Below are 22,422 nucleotides of genomic sequence, written 5' to 3'. Positions count from 1 at the left end.
ACTATGTAGCTGAGGCTGTCCTTGAACTCCTGATGTCCCTTCCTCAACCTCATGAATGCTGGGCATGCACTATCATGCCTGGCCATAAGGCTTCTAAGGGCTAAAAATGTGATTATTCACTACATATTCTACTGTTCTTAATGCTTTTACTTTTTAACCCCTCAGACATAAGAATAGAGTTCAGAGAATATAAAACTAATTTACTGGCACTAAAAGACCTAATACTTATATATTACAATAATATTGTATAATTGACAAATATAAAGCCTTTGAGCTCTGCTGCAATGTTAAACAGTATGCCGATCTTTATCCTGAGAGGTCCAGCTGTTCTTCAAGTGGAGTGACAAGAAAAGAGTAACCAAATTTCCCAATTGCTTAAATTATGCATTAAAGTGTATAGTGTTCATCTGAAAGACTGCAAATTCTTCAAAACGTATGTCATAGTGCAGCTCCCTATGGGCCAAGCATTCAAACACATGAGTCTATGAGGGCCATACCTATTCAAACTACTACTTCTTATATCTACCTAAAATTATACACACCATATATATCATATAAATGTATATGTATTCACACACACACATACACACATACACACCCCTTAAAGGACATTTAGTCACGTGGGCTGACTAAGCTCCTTACAAGAACCACAGACTGACAAAGCCCCAGTACCAAGCACCAGAAACCTCCTTTCAAATGGTTCATCAGGATAGTCCAAATGACTCCCAAAACAATATAGACGATTGCTGATGCCTTTGGTTGCCTCTCAGAGGTTGAAGATGAGACCTGATTGCTGAAGACACCTCACACTTAGGACACCAGACTCAGGTGATTAGAGCTGGAGCTAACCTGAAAGCCTCCCTCCCACAGTCTAGCTTCCATGGTATTGGAAAATAATACGCAAGCCACCAAGGGAGGGAAGCAATAACAGTTCTACCCAGTTGTAATACCTATGATCCACAACAATAACCAGCATGACAAGGGAACTGTAACCTTCCAATAAATAGCACTCACATATTGGTAATAACCAACAACTATCTAGCTGGACTCAAAGCCCACGGAAAAGGAGGGAAATCAGGCCTGATATTAGAAACTTACCCTACCTCCTGGGGCTACCTCTAAGGTCATAGACCTTAGAAAAGAATCTACCACTACCACCTTGCTAGGCCAGCACAATTCCTTACTACACTCTACACCTTATCCTTATATTCACAGGTAAGTATTGCTCTCTCCTCTCATCAAGAAGTTTCCCTTAACAGAAAATGGAGACCATCACAGAAAACCACAACTGAACACAATCCAGAGAACAACAGATCATGGGGAGACAGCCCCAATGGACATGTACATCATCGGTCCTGCATCTATAGCTCAGAGAACTACACAGAGGAAGGTTAAAAGATTGTAAGAGCCAGAACACCAGAAAACCTGCTGTGAATCAGTCTCTCCTAGAAATGTCTATATAAATAAGACCAGAGCAATGGCAACATCAATGGATATGTTATCTTAAAAGGGGGGAAATTTCATAGGACCCCTAGACAAAGAATTACAGGTAATTAATAACTTCTGAGCAAGGGAGAATTAGCCACTCCCAGGGATGAGCCCCCTAACTGGTTATCCAATATAAAGTGGTCAGCCCTGAAACCACATATATACATACAACAAAAGCGAACTCATCAGGTTGTATTTATGTATGTAACAATTATAACCAAAGAAAAACAGGATATCAATTTGAGAGTGGGGGGGTGGACATGGGATAGGTTGGTAGGAGGGGACCTGGGAGGAGTCAGAAGGAGGAAAGGGAAGAGGGTAAATGATGTAATTCTTTTTAATTGTATAAAAATAAATTAAAATTTTATTTTAAAAAAGTACCCCCAAGTAGCCAAGAACCTGAAACAAAATAGGCCTAGTAGAAAACCAAATTCTACTGTTCTGCTAAAGGAAGGCAGCAATAAAACAACTCCTAATAATGCTCTGTTATACTGGTAGATCAGTGCCTTGCTCAGCCATTATCAGAGAAGCTTCCTCCTACAGTAGATGGGAAGAAATACAGAGGACCTTCAACTGGACAATGTTCAGTCCTAAATGGGACATCTCCATCAAATCCCTCCCCTCAGGGCTCAGGGAACTCTTTGGAAAAGGAGAAAACATTTTTAAGAGCCAATGGGGATAAAAGATACCAGGGAAACAAGGCATTCTAGACACAAAAGACTGATGCACTATGAACTAACAGACGGGCAGCATGCACAAGGCCTGCATAAGTCTAAGACAGATAGGCTCCCGGCACTGAGAAGAGAAGCAAATACAGGCACCAACCTTGAACCCAGAAGCTATTTCCAACTGACAACTGCTCACAAAGGAAAAATTAGTTTTTTTTCAATGGAGTATCACTGAGTATACAATTTATACTTAAGCGTAGACTCCATGCCCAGCAGTAGATAACTCTGGTGGTTTGAAAGAAAATGGCCCCCAAAGGGAATAACACTATTAAGAGGTGTGGTCTTGTTGGAGGAAGTGTGTCACTGTGGAGGCAGGCTTTGAGGTCTCATATATGCTCAAGTCACACCCAGTGAGACATCCTTGTAGACACATCCTGTTGCCTGCAAGATACAGAACTCTCAGCCCCTTCTCCAGCACCATGTCTGCCTGCATGCCACCATGTCCTGCCATGATGATAATGGACTGAACCTCTAAACTATAATCCAGCCCCAATTAAATGTTTTCCTTTATAAGAGTTATATGGCCATGGTGTCTCTTGATAGCAACAGAAACCTAACTAAGGAAACAGTCAACACAAAACAAACTCAGTGGTATTTCTGGAGCTTTTTTGTGTCTCACAATGCTTTGTCTGGGCATTGTCTTTTTAACCTTGCAGATTTTTTCCTTATGTATTATGGTTTCTAATTTTGTTTTTATGGGTTTTGTGTGTGGGTAAATATATGTGTGTCAGCCTCTGTATATGTTTTTTGTGGTTCCCCCCCACCACCACACCCTTTGGTTTTTTGTTTTTGTTTGTTTGTTTGTTTTGCTTTGTTTTATCCTATTCTGATTTTTTTGTTTTTTATTTTATCTTATTTTGTTATTTTTTAGATGTCTGTTTATATTCTCATGAGAGAGAACAAGAATGTGTTTGGACTGGGGTGGGAAGGAGCTTAAAGGAGTTGGGGAGGGGAAACTGGAATCAGAATATATAATATTAAAAAAAAAACTATTTTCAATTTAAAAGGAGAGAAAATAAATTGTAGTGGGTAGCCATTCCAGCTTTGATCTGAAAGTTTTAACCCCCAGTGAGGCTTCAGCAACTGTCATGCCTACAAGGTGGGGCCAAGGGAGGACCCTGGAGACCCGAGATCCATATGGACCAGCTCTCTCTCTGTTCCGGGACCCTGGACAGTGGAGGTTGACCCGAGCAGAGCTCCAGAGAACACCGCTGGACTGCGATACACCTTCCCCAGACCCCGTGACCTACCTATCCCTTCATTTGTAAGTTACCCACTAAATAAATCTTCCTTTTAACTACATGGAGTGGCCTTAATAATTTCACCAATAATAAATGTTCTCAACACAGAAAAAAAAGTACCATGAAGAATGCTTCTTTTGGACTCCTTAGTAGTCTGGACATAAATGCAGAAATGTAAGTGATCTAGAGAATATAACAAAAGAAATTTCCTGCCGGGCGGTGGTGGCGCACGCCTTTAATCCCAGCACTCGGGAGGCAGAGGCAGGCGGATCTTTGTGAGTTCGAGGCCAGCCTGGGCTACCAAGTGAGTTCCAGGAAAGGCGCAAAGCTACACAGAGAAACCCTGTCTCGAAAAACAAAAAAAAAAAAAAAAGAAATTTCCAAAACTGAGGAAAAAAAGAGAAAGTAAAAAAAATATTAAAGAATTATAACAACTACAATTGATGTCATATACATATACTGGCAATACAAGAAGGGGAAATGAAACAAAACTAATATGGAAGCAATAACTGAGAATTTTCTGAAGTGACTGTTAGACACCAAACTTCAAGTCCAGAAACCATAGAGAGTACCTAGCACAATGAATGCAAAACAGTAGAAACTACACCTAGGTTTACTGTAGAGAACAATCTCATAAACATAGAAAGATCCTCAATAAGGCATTAGCAGTTAGTTATCCTCCCAGATAACTCTAGCTTTAGTTAAACTGACATAAAACTAGCCAGCACAATATGGTCATAGGACATACAAGAAATCATGCTGGAATTGGACTGAAAGCTCCTCCCTGATGTCTAGCTCACAGAATACCAAAAGATGCTTGTAGGTTGCTGGGAGAGTGTCTTAGAATTTCTATTGCTATGATAGAATACCACGATCATAAACAACTTGGGGAGAGGTTATAGTTTATGTTCCATGATCCAAGGAACTCAGGGCAGGAACCTGGAGGCAGGAACAGGTATAAAGGCAATGGAGGAATGCTGCTTACTGGCTTGCTCAGTCTGCCTTCTCTTAGCACCCAGGACTACCAGTCCAGGGGCAGCACTGCCCACAGTGAGCTGGGCCCTCCCACATCAATCATCAATAAGAAAATGCATCAAAGGCATGCCCACAGACCGATATAGTAGGGGCATTTTCTCAATTGAGGTTCCTCTTCTAAAAGTACTCCAGGTTGTGTCAAGCTGACATAACACTACTCAGCTGTGTCCTGCATACAACATTACTAACTGGCCAGGCAAAGTGTACCCACTGGTGTCATAGTGGCTAGTCTGTTTCAGAAGTAACCAGCCACTTCTGATTGGATTTAGAGATGTTCCAGAAGAGGGAATTCACAGTTGCTACTCTAAGCCCATGGCTGAGAGGTCACAGGCCTTAGAGCAGTGGTTCTCAACCTGTGGGTCATGACACTTTGGGGTTGCATATCAGATATCCTGCATATTAGATATTTACATTACAATTCATAACAGTAGCAAATTTACAGTTATAAAGTAGCAACAAAATAATTTTTATGTTTGGGGGGTCACTTTAATATTAAGAACTATATTAAATGTTTGCAGCATTAAGGAGGGTAAAAACCACTGCCTTAAGGTACAAGCTATTGCTGCTGTTTTGTTAAATGGGCAAGCTGCCTTCTAAATAACTATGTTTGTGTGCATAGGTTAGTGCTGCTGTCAGCTTTTGCCTCTTTCTACAGTGGCAGCAGTAACTGTAAAGGTTTATAACTGACCAAAGAAATGAAAATAAGTGCGAGATTAATACTCTTCTATAAACAGGACATCTATATCACCCTCTCTAAGGCTCAGGGAACATCATGGAGAATGAGCAGAAAGAATTAAGAGCTGGAAGAAGGGTAGAGAGTCATGTGGAAAATGACTCCCAGGCATAAAGATAGCTGTTGCATTCCTGAATTTACAGAAGCTGTGATTGTTTGCAGAAGATTGGGGCCACCAACATCCTGTCATGGAGGAGAGGAGGAGCTCACAAGGCCCTGCCTCCACCTGAGAATTTATAGCCAGTTAACGGTTGCTGGAGGAAGAACAGACATTTCTGTGGTGTAACCATGGGTAAGATGCCCATCTCCCTAATTAAACTCACAGTCATTTAAAAAAAGAAAAAATAAAGAAAGTAGAAGAGAGACTATTTGAGAAGAGAATTCTCAACGGTGTAAGGGAAACAAGAGAAGACAATGAGGGTTGAATGTAATCAAACACGTCATATACATGCATTAGTATGTCCTCATGACACCCATTATAGTGATATATTTTAATATCTATTAATGAAAGACCCAAAGAGAGACTTGTGATATAACTAAATAAATGGAAAGATGATCCATGTTCAAGGGCAGAAAGACAGTTTTAACAAGCTGTCCTTCTTCTTCCTAACTTGATCAAGAGATTCAGTGCAATGTCAATCAAAAGAACATCTTATTTTGTGGATATCAACATACTAATTCTGTAATTGTTAAGGAGATCAACACTACTGAAGAAAAAGCTTCCTGTTCTGCACACAATAGGAACAGCGTCCTAAGGACAAACCTCCACCCATCAAAGGCTCCAACTTGTGAAAATGCAAACTTATTTGAAAGGAAAGAGCCAGAACTAAGAATGTAGTTTTGGGAGAGTGTTAGTTTCCCTATTCCTCTAAAGTAATTGCCTAGGACAATGTTTCCCAAGGGGGTTAGCACATAGAAGCTGACAGAGTTGTGGTCCGTGAAGGACAAGATACATCTCCATCTGGCAGCAGAACTTGACTGTCTAAGCAATACTGGTTCTGTAGGCCTAAAAGATACAAAATTGAAGGGGTCATGGTGTCTAGCTCCCTGATTCAAGAAAGTGATGAGGACAGACAATGTATGACAGGGTCAGAGTCCCTGCAAAGAGATCTTAAGAAGCCATTACATGATGCTCTAGGGGAGAACCCTAAGTAGAAATGGAGACCCTAGGATCTCAATTTGATGAGAATTAAAATCACCTGAGGGACACCCCTCTGGCCAAGCTTTTGGGAGATTATTTTGTTTGGGTCAAATGAAGTGAGAAGACCTTCCCACTGTAGGTGGAACCATTCCCTTGGCTAGGATCCTTGATTGTATAAGTGGAGAAAGGGAGCTGAGCAAAAGCAAGCATTCTTCATAGTTCATTTCTCATTGTAGGTGTGATATGACCAAATGCTTCAACTCCTACCACCTTGACCTCCCTACCATCACAGCATATTACCAGAACATACAAATTAGAGAAGAAGAAAGAAGGAAGGAAGGAAGGAAGGAAGGAGGGAGGGAGGGAGGGAGGGAGGGAGGGAGGGAGGGTAATCCAAACTATCTAGCTGACACAGTAAATTTTTACAGGCTTTTCCTATTTCCATAAGAATATATACCTCTAATGATAAATTGAAGAAAAAAATATTTTGAATGGATTGGAAAAAAATAATGTATTATATTTGCCATAGTCATACCTAACACTTATGAATTTATATTTTGCTAACTTCTACCCAAAAAACTACTCAACTGTTTTCTAGTAATATTCCATAATATTCTATGAAATCAATTATTTTAGACTATAATTTTTTGCCTAATACATCAATCATACCTTCTTTAAACTGTCTATTTCAGATTCTTGTTTTTCATTTAAGGTGGAAAGTCTTTTGTTTAGCTGTATTGCTTCTTGTACTGTAACATAAAAGATATTAGAAACAGATTTTATAAATTGTGCTTTTCAAAGAAGGTATCACTAATTTGGACAAGAAAACAGTCATAATGCAATGCATAATCTAACTTAATTTAATATTTATTAAATTGCCACTTGCTATTACTAGTATTAGGTAAGTTCAATTGACTAATAATAAGGAAATCCACTTAAATATTCCTTACTAAATATATAAACTTAGATAAGATAGCACCTACCATTTTGTTCTAACTTGACATGATTCTCTTTCACCACTCCAAACTGATTTGTTATTGTAACATAGTATTTTTCTATTTCATTCAGTTGCTTGTGGTAATCTTCTTTAGCTAGATGGTGTAAATGGGCCTTTTGTTCCTATTTTTAAGAGTAATTTTAAAGTTATATATAAAATAAGCATAAACATACATATATAACAACTTCTGATAGCTGTCCTCTGATATCCATGTACATGTCATGGTACATGTATGTACAAAAATCTAATGATAATACATAATTTTTAAAATAGAATGACAAGGAGCCAGGCAGATGACTCAGTAGACAAAGGTACTTGCCACCAAAGCCTGATGAACTGAGTTCAACCCCTGAGACCCACATGCTGGGAAGAGAGAACCAACTCTCACCAGTTTTCCTCTGACTTCTAAGTGAGCACATGCTCCATCCCACCCCACACCCCACACCCAAAATAAGAATGTAATAAAAAAATAAAAAAAATAAAAAAACAGAATGACAGGGACCAAGAACAATACTTTGCAATGACAGGAAGACAATGTAATAGCATAACAAATCTACTAAAACTTGAGACATAATTGGTAAAAGTTGAATCCTTCTCAAAAGGGTTAACACTATAAATTTATAAAAATTTATATCCACTTAGGTCATTACTATTATCAATTACTAAGCAATAAAAATAATGAGCCATATTTAAATACCATTAATTCCTCACAAGAGAATTACACTAATTCTTAGCAAATATGCAAAAATCTAACACAATTTCACTGGATTCTAATGGAATGTTTTCAAGTCAAGGATATTTCCACTTTAAATCCATACTTACATAGCCTTTAAGAGAACACTGTCTATTACATATTAATTTATGTTCCCACAACAGTCTCCTTAACCTTTCAGATAAAAAGCAGTAAGTAGGCATTCAAAATTCACAAAAGTTAATAATCCTGTTAGTGAAAAGTACAACAAAGTTTGGAGATTCCTTCCACAGGACTCCTTATTCATAGAACTCCATATATATTAGCTGTGGTATACTTATTCCATAAACCCTTTGCTTGACATCAAAGTGGAATCCAAGGAAAATGAAGTTTCATTGATCTGCACAATAGAATTCTGCTTTTTAGATACTCCAGACTATTCACTGGTCACGATAAATAAATACCATTAAGACTTCTAAATCACATGGGCACCGATAGCTGTCTGGGCCATATATGGCCATTTGAGCCTGTGGGCACAAGGAATGTGTACTGTGCACAGACACAAATATATACAGGCCAACACTACAAACTAAAACATTTTATTCTAAAAGAAAGTATATTGTCACACTGAATTACCTCAAAACTTTCAACACTGAAACTTTGCTTTAATTTGATAAATAAAAAGATATCCTTCCTCTAAGTCTTTCCTTAAAGGATTATACAAAAAGAGAATTCAAACATGTCTTAAAGGGCACTGGACAAGATTTTACTTCATTAAGCAGATAGTAGTTACAGTCATGATGGTCATCTGTAACTTTAACTATACACAATATCAGCTACTTGCTACACTATATATAATGGAATTTTTCTCAGTGACCAACTTGTAGCAATGGCTCATTTGATGTTCCAGATTTACTCTTCAATGCATTTTGTTACATTCTTATTGGTAATGATCATGACTTTTCCAAGGTGAGATAGACAGAAAAATATTTTGATCTGTGATGTGTTTGTTAGTTTCTGTAGGGGCATATCTCCAACTTTTCAGGGAAGTCAATTTCTTGAATTTCCTGTAGACTGCATTTACTAGAAGTTAAGTGCTCACCTCTATGGAGTCACGAACATCTTTACAATTTCTCAATACTATCTTTAAGTTACTTATTTTAGGGCACTCTGCTGTTCTACAAGTTCTGTCTGGACACTATTGGAATGTCTATCTGGCTTGTCCATAGTGCTAAATAGTATAGAAGATAATGTACTACTTTCATAAAATAAGATTAATATTAAATAAAGAAAAGGTCATGTGAATTATATAAGAATAGAATAATAAATTAAGAATTGTAAGACAAACATATATAAGAATGTTTAAAAATATATGGTTTTTAACTTTTACATAAAAATACTGTCCCTGAATGGGCATAAAATATTAAATGTACTCAATATGTAAGATAATTTTAATAGAAAGTGAAATAATGCTTTCAACTGTCAGGAAAAATATGACTTATCATTTATTCACTAACAAAAAAACTTGGAGCTATTTCTGTGTTTTTTTAAAAATGATGAGTATCTGTTCAATGAAATTTTAAACTGGAATAAAATAAAATACATTTTATGTGGCCTTTGATCCTTCACTTGTAGCCTTATCTCCCAGGTCAAAGGGCACATTATTCAATTTCTCTATAGTTTGTGTAAACCCACTGTAGCGTTGAAGATGACTTTCAGCACAAATGTCACGGTACTTACAGCTAAACTGGAATCTAGTTTTTCAGCTTCTTAATTAAAATCATAGTTTAAAATAGTCTGACAATATTATCTTTATTCTCTCCAGCTGAATAGCAACAGAATTTTCACATCTTTTATTCAATCAAGCCTAACAATCTTCCTATGAGCTCTTTTATTTTTAACACCTCAAACAACTTCAAGAGGCAAAATATTTAATATGATATTCAATGTTATAGCAATGATCTTCATTTTTTAATCTATGTGATAGCCAAAGAATACTCAAAAATTAATTTTACTTGCTTTACAGTCTATTCCAAAGAATGAAGATTAGAATAGCATAAGCCCACCCAAGAAACCTTCTGAAGATTTAAATAAATAGAGTGAGAATTATGTTTAATTAAAACCACACCAAAAAACCCAACAATAAAACCTGAATCAAATATAGCTACAAGGGAGAATATTTAAAAATAAGTATTCCATGAAATGTTATTCTGTAAAATAAATACTAATTTTACATGCACAGAAATAAAAAAACAACAAATACTTACTTGAATAATAACCATATCCTAATTGTAGAACAATGAAGAATGAACACTGCCACATATTTTATTTATTTGTAATATGTAAGCACTAAGAAATCTGCAAGTAAATTTGCAAAATTTATCTAAGCTATAATGACTTTGAAATTGTGGCAGGCCTTTAAACTGTAATAATACCCAGTATCAACTTTCTAGGATTTTTTTTAACTGAAAGTGTCACATTTATATTACAGTATTACTATGTATTTTGTGTACTAACAAAAGTGGTAAAAATATATATTATGTAATTTTCTTACCATTTCACTTACTTTCTTCTGTAAAGAATACTGAGAAACCTTGAAAAATGAAGAAAAATCTATTAATTTTTTACTATAAATTCCTTGTGACATCAAAACTACATACTACCAAATGTGGCATTTATCTTCTATTACAACTTATAGTGAATTATTTTTGAAATTTTTATAGTAGCTCTCTTCCTTACAACACCAGTATAGTCAAGCCAGTACAGTGTCTTGTGCCTATAATCCCAATACTTGGAGGGAAGGCCGAAGCCAGCCTTGGTTACATAGTTGAGATCCTGTCTCAAAAAATCCATTCATTGCCTTTTCTCATGAGGCATTTAGAGGACTGCTATCAATACATATGTTCCTGGGATAGTACAAAGAGAAAGCAGACCCTTGGCCGTAAGAGTGTCTTTTCTGCTCCAGGGAGAGCAGCCAGACAGTAAGCGGTAAGAACTATACCATGTTAAAGAATGATGACTACTAAAAACCATAACTACTAAAACACTGCATCTGGTAGAGTTTGATACTTCACATTAGGTGTTCACTGAAAGAAATATTAAAGAACAAATAACACAGGAATAAAAACTATTTTAAGTACAAAAAAAAAGTCTCATGACCTTCAATGAGTACTGAATACTTCATTATTTCTGGGCTTCAAAGAGTTTGGAATTTAAAGGAGAGCTAGTGGATATGATAGCAATAGATGTCCCAGTCTGTAGGTCTCTTAAAACTTGTAATGCTATATAAAGCACAGCAGTCCAATGTTTACCTAATCCCACTCGCGTTTATAGGTTTACCTAATTTTCAGCTTTTTAACATTGTGAATGATCCTAGGATGTGCTTCTATTTGAATTTTGTAGTTAATCATTTTAGTAGAATAAATTTCAAAAAGCAGAATTTCTAAGGTTTGTTCTTTAAAAAAAAATTACAAAGCTTCTTTTAATACTTTGGACTCAGAAGGAGTCAGCTCCTCACTCCCAGGGATGGCCCAGAGGGAGAGAAGCCACCTGAGGGAAGGAAGCACAAGAGGAACTCGCTGCAGACTTGCAAAGGACATGCCAACCGTGCTGGGACCTGTGAGCACTACCGAAGAACAGGTGCATGGCGGGCCTGGTGCAGGCACACGGGCGAGGGGCCCAGAACTACAGGGGTTCCATGTCTTCCTCATTTCCTCCTTCTGCTTCTGCTGCAACATCTCCAAATCCCCAGGGCAAGCAGTGATGAGCATTCTGCCTTCTCCACTTTCTGACAGCAGCAGAAGCCTCTCATCTCTGGGTCTTCCCTTAACTGAGTGTTGCTCTGCTTTTTCAGATTTTTCTGGCAGGCCAGCTCACACTGGATACATTGCTGTCTTTGAAAACTGTCACATAGCCCTTCAGAATAGCTGACCAAGCTAAACTCTAACCAGCCATGTATGAATTCTCATTTTCTTCAATATACTTACATTTGTTAAACTTTAAGAAAAATAAAGTAACTGCTTCACATTCACTATGAAACAAATGCCTTAGCCAGCTGCCATAACCTCAACAGAATAGGTTATGTGTAAGTCACTTCTTCAGTAAATACTGAATGCTTGCCCCTTGTAAGGAAAGTACATTAATGTAGGTACTGGGGGTAACAACAAATGGACCCAGGAAAAGCTTGCCCACTTTTATGCTGAGGAAGATAAACCATAAGCAATGTAAGTAAGTTAAAATACATGGCATATTAGATATTGATAAGTGCTAAAGAAAAGTAATCAGGAAAAGCAGTTTCATTGCATGGTCAGTAAAGACCTTCCTGAGACAGCAATTTTTGACTGAAGTCATGAGAAAGAAGGAAGAATATTTCAACAAGTTCAAAGGCCTTAACAGGGTCAAAAACCTTTTTTTATATCGTTGTTTCAAAGAACTAGAACACTCATGTGGAAAAAAGAAGGTAAATGGGAAAAATAGCCAAAGATGACCTCAGAGATGGCAGAATGCAAATCATTGTTAGCCTTGTAATTTGTAGTACTGTTTAGATTTTTGCAAATTTACTAGGGAGCTTCAAGCGAATAGGCTGACTGCTGTTGTAAAGGATTACTCTGACTTACATTAGCTCAAGGAGTGAACAGAGATGATGCTGTCAACATATGTTATAACTGGCCAGTAATTTACACAAATAGTGGGAGCATATATTTACTTTGTACGACATTATGACATGATACTGTGATCTGCAAAGTTTATGCTTGAGAACTATGTAAATTATACAAAAAATGCATAATATCTAAAACTCATTATATACATGTATTAAACTATCAAGGAACAAAAAGTAAACTTTTTAAAGTTGTCATAAAAAGATAATACGTATTTTAATCAAAGTATATGTATCTGTTTCTGAATAGAGTTGAAACCCAAACTAAGTATAAATAAAATAAACACTATATAAATAAAATGCAGCATACAAAAGACTGAAAATTAGCTATAAGGCAGTCCACTTTTACCTGGATAATTAGCACATTTAAATCCTCAGCCCAGGCTAGAAGATTACCAGGATGCAACTGCCTAAACACAGTACCTATGAAAGCATAAAACCAGTCTTCATCTCTACTAACTGACAGACAGGAACTCACAAATCTAAAAAGCCTCTACATAGCAAAGGAAACAATTAACTGAGTTAAGAGACAACCTTCAGAATTAGAGAAAATCTTTGCTAGTTATCCTTAAAAGGATTAATATCTAGACTATACAAAGAACTCAAAAAACTAAATAGCAAAAAAAATCAAATAACCCACTCAATAAATATGCTAATAAAATAAACAAATAGTTCTCAAAAGACGAAGTACAAATATAAAAAATTTTTACTCTTCCTAGTTATCAAAAAACATAAACTAAGTGTATACCATCCCACTCAGTCAGAATGACGGTCATTTAGAAAACAAGTAACTCAAGGCATGGTGATGTACACCTCTTTAATCCAAGTACTCACAAGACAGAGGGAAACAGATCTCTGTGAGTTCAAGACCACCACCTGGTCTATGCAGCAAGTTACAACCCAGTCAGGGTTTTACAATGAGACCTTGTCTCAAAAAGAAAAAAAAAAAGTTTCCCAAGGAAGTGCACAAAAGGGAACATTTACATACTATTGATATGAATGTAAACTAGACCAGATACTATGGAATTCAGTATCTCCCCTATGACCCAGCTATATAGAGCCTGGGTATTTATCTTGAAAACCCCACATCAGAGATACTTGCACATCAATGTTTACTGCCTCAGTCCCATAATGGCTAGGTTGTGGAATAAAGCCAGACCGGGTAAAGAAATGTGGTATATATTAAAATAAAATTTTTAGCTATAAAGAAAAATTAAATTATGTGGTTTCCAGAAAAATGGACACAACTGGAGATGATCATATTAAGTAAACTAAATCAGTCTCAGAAAGACAAATATCATATATTTCCTTTCATTTGTGGTTCACAGGTTTTACATAATACATAAAATGGCATGTACATATGACATGAAAGTAGATGCAGAATCAGGGGAACAGGAAGGACTAACAGGGAAGGAAGGAATGGGGAAGATAGGTGAGTACATATATATTTATATGAAAAATATCCATATGTAGCCCAGTAGCATGTGTAATAAATATAAGCCAATGAGCTGTTCCTAATTGCAAAAACATTCAGTACACTGATACAAGAAAACTTGCTTTTTGCTAGATCTCTAGTTCAAAAATAAAAGCTATCCCATGAAAAACTGAAACCCTTACCTTGTAGTATAAAGGATGTGTACACTCCCTGCATGTGTACACAACCAAGGGATGATCACTAACATTTCGAGATTCAGGGGGGGGAAAGGAAGTATCATAAATGAGTTCTGTAGGAAAAGTTACATGACATAATTTCATCAGAAAATGTACTTCCTGTGAAGAGGGACTAGCAAGTTAAAATTTATGAACCACATCAAATACAAAGACCTCCAAGGGGAAAACTTAGCAGGCAGGCACTGCAAACAGGAAGACTTGACCCCCAATAATTAGAGATAAGAGATAAAAATCTCGAAGATATAAAATTATTTTATGTGATTAAAGACATAAAAGACAAAGTAAAAAGCATGAGAAAAGTATAAGATACTATAAAAAAGGCAGATTTAAAAGTGTACCAAATTGAACTTCTATAAAACAGAAATGCAGTTATAAAATAAAAAACTTAATGGATAAGTTATATGACAAATAAAACATAGTTGAAAAATTAACGAACTAGAAGATAAATGTAAAGAAATGGCACAAACCGCAGCAAACCCACAGAGATAAAGAGTGAGAGTACAAAGACATGGAAGGCACACTGAGAAGACTCAAAATGTATCTTCTATGAAAGTGGAAAGAAGAAAGATGAAGATTATTGGGGAAGGTAAAACTTGAAGTCATCACACTTTAGATTTTTAAACGATCAAAAATATTAACTTCATATTACAAAATAAATACTTTGAATTGGGAGGATGCTAAATACTTTGGTAATAAGAATTATTATGATTCCACTCAGAGAGCTGTAGGTCTCATTTTCAAGATTTTAAAAATATATATTCAGTTTCATAGCAAAACTGAGAGAAAAGTACAAATATCCCATAGACTCCCTGCTCTCACACATGAGCAACCTCCCCAACTATTAACATCTCTTCTCTCCCTCCCTCCTCTCCTCCCACACACAAATTATGTGCCTGTTACAATTACCGAACCTACAATGACACATTATCACTCAAAGTCCACAGTTTACAACAGGGTTCACTCTTGAACATTCTATGAGTCTGAACAAATGAATGATATGTAACCAGCATTACAGCACCACACAGAGTATTTCCACTATTAACATGCCCCATACTTTTTTTACTTTTTTCCCTCTGTTTTTTTAAAAAATAATTTTTAATCTTGTAAGAAACAGCCAAATTGTCTCCATAGCAATGAACATTCCAGTTGCTATCCATCCCTGCCAGTACTTATGTTCTGAATTTTGGTTATTCTAATTGAAGTATAGTGTTATTTTTGACACTTTTCTTTGCAATTCCTTCATGGTACATGATGTGGAACATCTTTTTATATGTGCACATGCCATCTGTGTATCTTTGGAAAGGTTTTTGTTAAGATCTATGGCATTTTTTTTTCATTTGAGTTGTTTGTTTTCCTCTTACTGAGTTTTAAGAGGAAACTTAATGTGAGGGGTAACAGTCTGAATGAAGAGTGCCTTCTGTAAATATTTTCTTTTTATCTGTAGCTTGTCTTTCACTATGTTAAAAGTCTTTTGAAAAGCAGGAGCTTTTCATTTCTGTGAAGGCCAGTTTACCAATGCCTGCATGGATCATTCCTATAGTCTGGTACCTAGAAAGTTATTATCAAACCCACCTAGATTTTCTCCTACATTATTTTCTAGAATTGCTATAGTTTTGTATTTTACACTTTGGTCTATAATCCATTTTAAGTCTTGTTTTGTTTTGTTTTGGGGGGCTTTTTATTCTTTTAAGTTACTTTTGTGACAAATGTATGTCTGTGTCTAGAATCATTTTTCACATGAATGCCCAGCTGTTCCAGCATCATTTGTTGATGAGGATGTTTTTCACCTTTTGTGTTACATGTCCTCTGTCCTCCTGATGAAAACATTATTCAAATGGCTAAGACTTATTTATTCATGGATCAATACATACACAAACTCACAGCTCCGAAAATTCTGTTCTCTTTCATCAATGTGATTGGGTAAGGCCTAAGACCATTAAACTTCAATAGCAGAAAAAGCAAATTATTAATATGCCTTCATATCTACAAGAGTCTATAAGAACGGTAAGTTTAAAGTCAGTGAGAAAATAGTTAGAGCTATAGAGGTCATTTATCTCCTTAGTCCCTTTCCAGTTTTATCACATTCTACCCACCTTCTTCTTCATGCTTCTGGAGAATCAATGAAGCTGACTCCTCTTCTTGTTCACTCTTATTACACAGAGTAGCTAATGGACAAACTTTATTGCTCTATAAAAGTGATCCTGTTTGGGATATACTAATATAGTTCAACTTCTTCACTTAAAGGAAACCTGAAATTCAAGAAGAGTGTGTCCTGCCACAAAAGCATCAGCAAAGTTATCTAGCCCTTAGACACCATTTTGTTAAGGAAAGTCTCTCATTTGTTAAGTAAATCCTCCCTTTGATATCAACTAGGTACCTACCATACTTATACAGAAAGGGAACACATTCAAATAATCTATCACAGCAAAAATCATTTCTTATTTTCTTTCTCTTTTGGGGTGTATGGTTTTCTGTTTCTATTTGTTTTGTAATTCAATGGTTAGAAGAAGCCGCTATCCGATTATTCATGGTAGCCAGCACCTGGTAAGGTATTGCATTACAAAAGAACAAGAGAGGAAGGAAACTAAGTAACCCGGGAAGTAAAGGAGGAGGGGGAGCCGCTCTGTGTTACAAGGTCTTTGCCAGGTGGGTTTGTGTCAGATCTGTACCTGAACAGGAGCTTGACCTGAGCGTCTTCAGGTTGGGGTGGGGGAGTTGGGACTCACAGGACCCTTCATTGCTCTACTTTGTTCAGGTATCATGTCTAATAGACCAGGTATTGCGCAATATGTCACCTGTACTATGTCACCAGCAAGACAAAACATGTCCTTAGACCTGTCAAGGGTCAGCCATATGAAGAAATTTCTTTTGCTTTGAAAAGACTCATTACTGAAATAATTAGATGTTGTATATACGACAACAACCAAAACAATCTAAAAAGAATAAATTACTTAAATCTCTCTTTGAAAATATTTTAGTAGGAAAAATTAATTTTTTCAATATTTACCAAAATTTAAGTTGGGCCTAAAGATACAGTAAGAAAACACAAATTAGAAAGGATGCTTTTATAATAGATACAGTATTAGTGATTTCTATTTTCTCTCTTTTTTTTTTTTTTAAGCAGACTTAATTCACATTATTTTTCTTGTATAATACCCTTACGTGGTGGCCACAGCTGGAGCCTGGGTCCTCTGAACAGAGACTTTGGTGTGGGTTTTCACAAGATGGTCAGTGAATTCCTGATCAGAAGACATGGTGAACACAGTCTTTTTCCAGAGGTTGGGGGTCAGGTAGCTATAGGTCTTAGAGATGGCATCAAAGGTGGCCTTGGCAAAGTTGCCCAGGGTGGCAGTGCAGCCCCTGGCTGACGTGTAGCAGTCATCAATACCGGCCATCAACAGTAGCCTCCTGGGCACAGGAGCAGAGACGATGCCAGTGCCTCTGGGGGCAATGACGAGGTGCACCAACACAGCCACAGCGGCTGGTCACGTTTCACAGAACAGTGTAGGGCTTGCCAATCTTGTTCCCTCAGTAGCCTCTCCACAAAGGAAAAATGGAAAGCTTGACCAAGATGATGGCCCCTCGGATGACAGTGACTACTTTCTTGGAGCACTTAACACCAAGACCAACATGACCACTGTAGTATCCAATAGTGACAAAAGTCTTAAACCTGGTCTACTGGCCAGCCTGAGTCTGCACTGGCATGAGCTTTAGAACCTTCAGGGATGTGCCCAGGAAAAACTCATTAGCTCAGATTCCTGGCATTAATGGGCAGGGAGAACAGGTAGATCTCCTCCAGGGACTTGATCTTCATGTCTTTAACCTGTCAGCCCAACTTGATGATGGGGATCCATTCCTTGTCTTTGACTTTACCTTCACAAGCCCAATGGCCTCAACCATGGCCATGGCCTCAACAACTGTGGCTCCTAAAACTGCTGCTGAATCCTCCTTGGAAGCAGCAGTGGCCTCATAATGTCCTCCGGGCCCTCCCACTGCATTGGCATCATCCACCATTTGATGTTTACAAGGAAGAAGAAAGAAGAAGAATTAATGTGCTATAAAATGGAGTCACAGTGAATCCCCATTACATAAGTGGTGAGAAATGACATGGGGAGAGGAAGTAAAATATGTATCTGTACATACACCACAAGGTAGTATTCCAGAGATGATCTTTGTGAACATAAAAGTTTATGCTGTCTTTGATTGATGAGATTTCAAAGCACACTAACAGTATTTAGGGATCTCAAAGCGTCTGCCCTGAATTGACATGTCCTCTGACTGTCTTACTGCTCCACATGGAGTCTCCTCTCCTAGTTAAACTAGTGTCTCCACAGTTCCCTTTGTGGACTGTATCCAGCAACAGCCCTTGCCTCTTGTCACCTCCCTTCTTTAGCCTGGGGAAAGACATCTCCCAACTCCACTGTGGAGGAGCTGAGTGGAGAGATGTGGCCCGAGTTCCTCTTCCATAAGCTTTCTGACTTTATTCCTGGTAGAAATAATGTCATGATCTCTTTTAACGATGGTACTCTAAGGCAGGTTTTCAAACTCAGTACTGCTGATGTGTTAGGCTGGACAGTTCTTTGTTCTCAATGGCTGTCTTGTGCTTTGAGTTGGAGTGTGAGGTAGCATCCCTGGACTCTGCCTGCATCTACTGTCACAGAATTCTCCAGGCCAGTGGTTCTCAACCTGTGGGTCTCAACCTCTTTGGAAAACCTCTATCTCCAAAAATATTTACATTAGGATTCATAACAGTAGCAAAATTATGTTTATGAAGTAGCAACAAAAATAATTTTATGGCTGGGGGTCACCACACCATGAGGAACTGTATTAAAGGGTCACAACATTAGGAAGGTCGAGAACCGCTGCTTTAGGCACTGCAACATGTTCCCTGGGGAGCGAATGGTCAGCTAAGAAATCTTGCCTGTGAGGGCTCCTCAATTCTTCCTGGATTTCTGGAGACAGGGTTTGGGTCTTTAGCCATATGCAGGTGGGTTCACGTGAAACCTCATCTTGTAAACGGGACACTGTCAAAGCAACTACAAACTCCGAAGCTGTGCATACTGGCACTAGATTACAGCATCAGGTTCTCCCAACAGTCAGTTAGGGGGTGGGGATGGACTCACAGGGCCCTATCATATACTGCTGATCTGCTGGCAACTGACAGATTTTAGGAGAGGAGGGGAACGATATCCAGGTGGGTAACCACTGGTGAGCTCACCAGGCTCTGGTGGTCAGTTCAAAACTCAGGTTGACATAATCGGCCCTGAAGAAACTCCATGGGGCACTAAACAAAAACAAAACTAGCAAATAGGAAAAGAGATTTATTGGAGGGTGTTGGTTGGAATAGGAGGGAAATAAGAGAAGGTAGGAGAGAACAGGTTCAACAGGCACATGTATGAAATCATGAAAGAACAAAATTTACTAATTAAAAAGAAGAATAAACTAGAGAAAATTTTAGTTAAAAATTCCAGAGATGATAAGGAAATACAGGCAAGGAAAAAAGTAGTTCACAGAAAAACAAAACAAAAATTAAATATGGACTTGTAATCAATAATCATATCTCACCCTTTATTTAATTTCTCTGAACAATGTTTTATATTTTTCAATCAGAAAAAGTATTCACTCCCTAATGCTTAAAGCATTTTCTAAGAACAAAACCTTTGTTCTCTACAACTCCAATACCAATTATACCCATAGGGATAGTAACAATAATTCTTACAGTCTAACAAATAGTCCTACCCAAATCTCCCCAACTGAAACCTTCATTGTTTGTGTGGTCGTGTCTTTCCTCAGTACAGGAGCCAATCAAGGTTCATATATTGCATATAATTTCTCTCTAAGCAAAAGTATTCTACCCTTAGGTTTTTTTATGCCAATGAATATTTTTTTCCTTTTTTGATACAAGGTATGTATGTGGCATAGCCCATGGTTACCTCAAACTCATACCCTCCTGCCTCAGCCTTCTAAGGGCCAAAATTAAAGGTGTGTGCCACTATTACTTTACACTGACAGTTTTTAATATCCCGAGTCAGCTGTTTTATGGGATATCCAAGAGTATAACTGAGTATCTTTTGTATTTTCTATGAGACTGAGAAGAAGTTAATGGCAAAAGCCATAGTTTCTTAGTCTGTATGTTTGCAGAAAATAAGTAATTTACATGTAGTAAATATTCAGTTAATGCTAGAATTTTGTTTTGTTTTTTGAGACAGTCTCAATGTTTTGTCAGTGTTAGATTGGTATAAGCTTGCTGTAAAAAAAAAAGAAATTACACAGATAAAGGTATGTGCTCCTTATGTCACAGTAACCCTGAACCCAAGGAACCCATCATTAGCAATTTTATATTTGATCTTCTAATTTGCTCTTTGTAAATAATGCTATCTTTATGGTAATACTTTGAAATCATGAAAACATCTTCTGCAATAATCTTCCCATTTTAATTTCATTTTATTTTTTGTAGACTTAAGGCAGAAATCTTTCCCCTTTTCTGCTCACTGCTATATCTGTCCCACTAAGAAAAGTGCTTGGTACACAGCAGACTTTCTATGAGCATGTACTGAATAAATTACCAGTATGAGACTGAACAATTTAAGGCAAAAGCTATAATTTCTTAGTCTTTAAATTTACAGAAAAATCAGGACTTCACATGTGTAGGGGGAAAGGGCCAGCCAAAGAAACACACCCTGACCCTGAAACCAGAGCCAATGGAAGAAATACACTTCGACCCTGAAACCAGAGCCAAGGAAACACACTCTGCCCCTGACCTGAGGTTTTCTGCCTCAGCACAAAAACCAATCAATCCCTGAGCACAACATCCAGCCAATCTCTGAGCTTGTCCATGCTTGGGGATTGAAATCCGACCATTCCTACTCTGAAATTCTTCATCCTGGAAAAACTTCGCCCCTAAAAAGCTCTGTGCCTGTTCAGTTAGGAGCTGCCTTTTTCACCCCGGCAGAGGTAGCAATCTCCTGGATTCCTCCCTCCCATAAATCTCTTGAATGAGTTTTGGGTGAAGAAGACCTTCTTTCCACAGAGTGAAGCAGGACAGAGAAGTACAACTTTCGCCAGAACAGGAGCAAACAGCTATATTTTTGTGGGGGTTTCCCCCTTAGCAGAGCGGAGCAGAGAAATAACAACTTTCCCTAAAGCACAGAAGCAACGGACATCTCTGAGGGGAAATTCCCTCAGCAGAGTGGAGCAGAGCTGAGCTGTAATGGCTCTCTGGGAGAGGAGCAGGATTGGTACATTCCTTTGAGGAAATTATCCCCACAAGAACAGTGCTGTAAGTATAACCTGGCTTCTGACAGCCAGAATACCTTTCTCTTCAGAGCTGTAACACTTACAACATGTAGCAAATATTCAGTTAATGCTAGAATTTTGCTTGGTTTTGTTTTTTGAGATGGGGTCTCTCCATTATGTAGCTACAGCTGTCCTCAAACTCACTATGTAGATTAAACTGGCCTCAAACTCAGAGATCTGTCTTACTCTGTCTCCCAAGTGCTAGAATATTAATTTTTAAAGACCACAGATAAATTGTAACATATAGGCCATACTTGTTTTCCTCACACATGAAATATTAAAAACTACAGCTATTTACCTATTGTGGCCGTTTGAATAAGAATGGCCCCTATGCATAGGCTCAAATGCTTAGTCACCAGTGGGTGGCACTATTTGAGAACGATTAGGAGGTGTGGCCTTGTGACAGCAGATGTGGCTTTGTTGGAGGAAGTGTGTCACTGGGAGTGTGGGCTTTCAGGTTTCAAAAGCCCAAGCCAGACTCAGTCTCACTCTCTCTGCCTTTGGATCAGGATGCAGAACCCTCAGCTACTTCTCCAATACCATGTCTGCTTGTGTACTACCATGCTCTCCACCATGATGATAATGGACTGACCTCTAACAGGTAAGCAAACCTCCAATTAAATGATTTCATTTACAAGAGCTGCCTTGATCATGGTGTCCCTTCACAGGAATAAAACAGCAACTAGGACACCTATATTAAAGCAATAAATAATGAAGGCTACTTTAATACACATATACTATAGG

General features: G+C 37.7%; 1 protein-coding gene across 1 annotated transcript in view; it reads right to left on the bottom strand.

The window, feature by feature from the left end:
* The window catches only part of Ccdc73 (coiled-coil domain containing 73), a 94,453-nt gene that overhangs the window by 45,569 nt on the left and 26,462 nt on the right, over positions 1-22,422 (bottom strand). Inside the window, 3 exon segments of the mRNA XM_028877886.2 lie at positions 7,036-7,115; positions 7,350-7,485; positions 10,609-10,647. Coding sequence (XP_028733719.1) covers positions 7,036-7,115; positions 7,350-7,485; positions 10,609-10,647 — 255 coding nt within the window.

The sequence above is a fragment of the Peromyscus leucopus genome, chromosome 4 (assembly GCF_004664715.2).
Source record: "Peromyscus leucopus breed LL Stock chromosome 4, UCI_PerLeu_2.1, whole genome shotgun sequence".
NCBI lineage: Eukaryota > Metazoa > Chordata > Mammalia > Rodentia > Cricetidae > Peromyscus > Peromyscus leucopus.
Note: the sequence above shows the minus strand (reverse complement) of the source record. Positions and strands in the feature narration are given on the sequence as shown.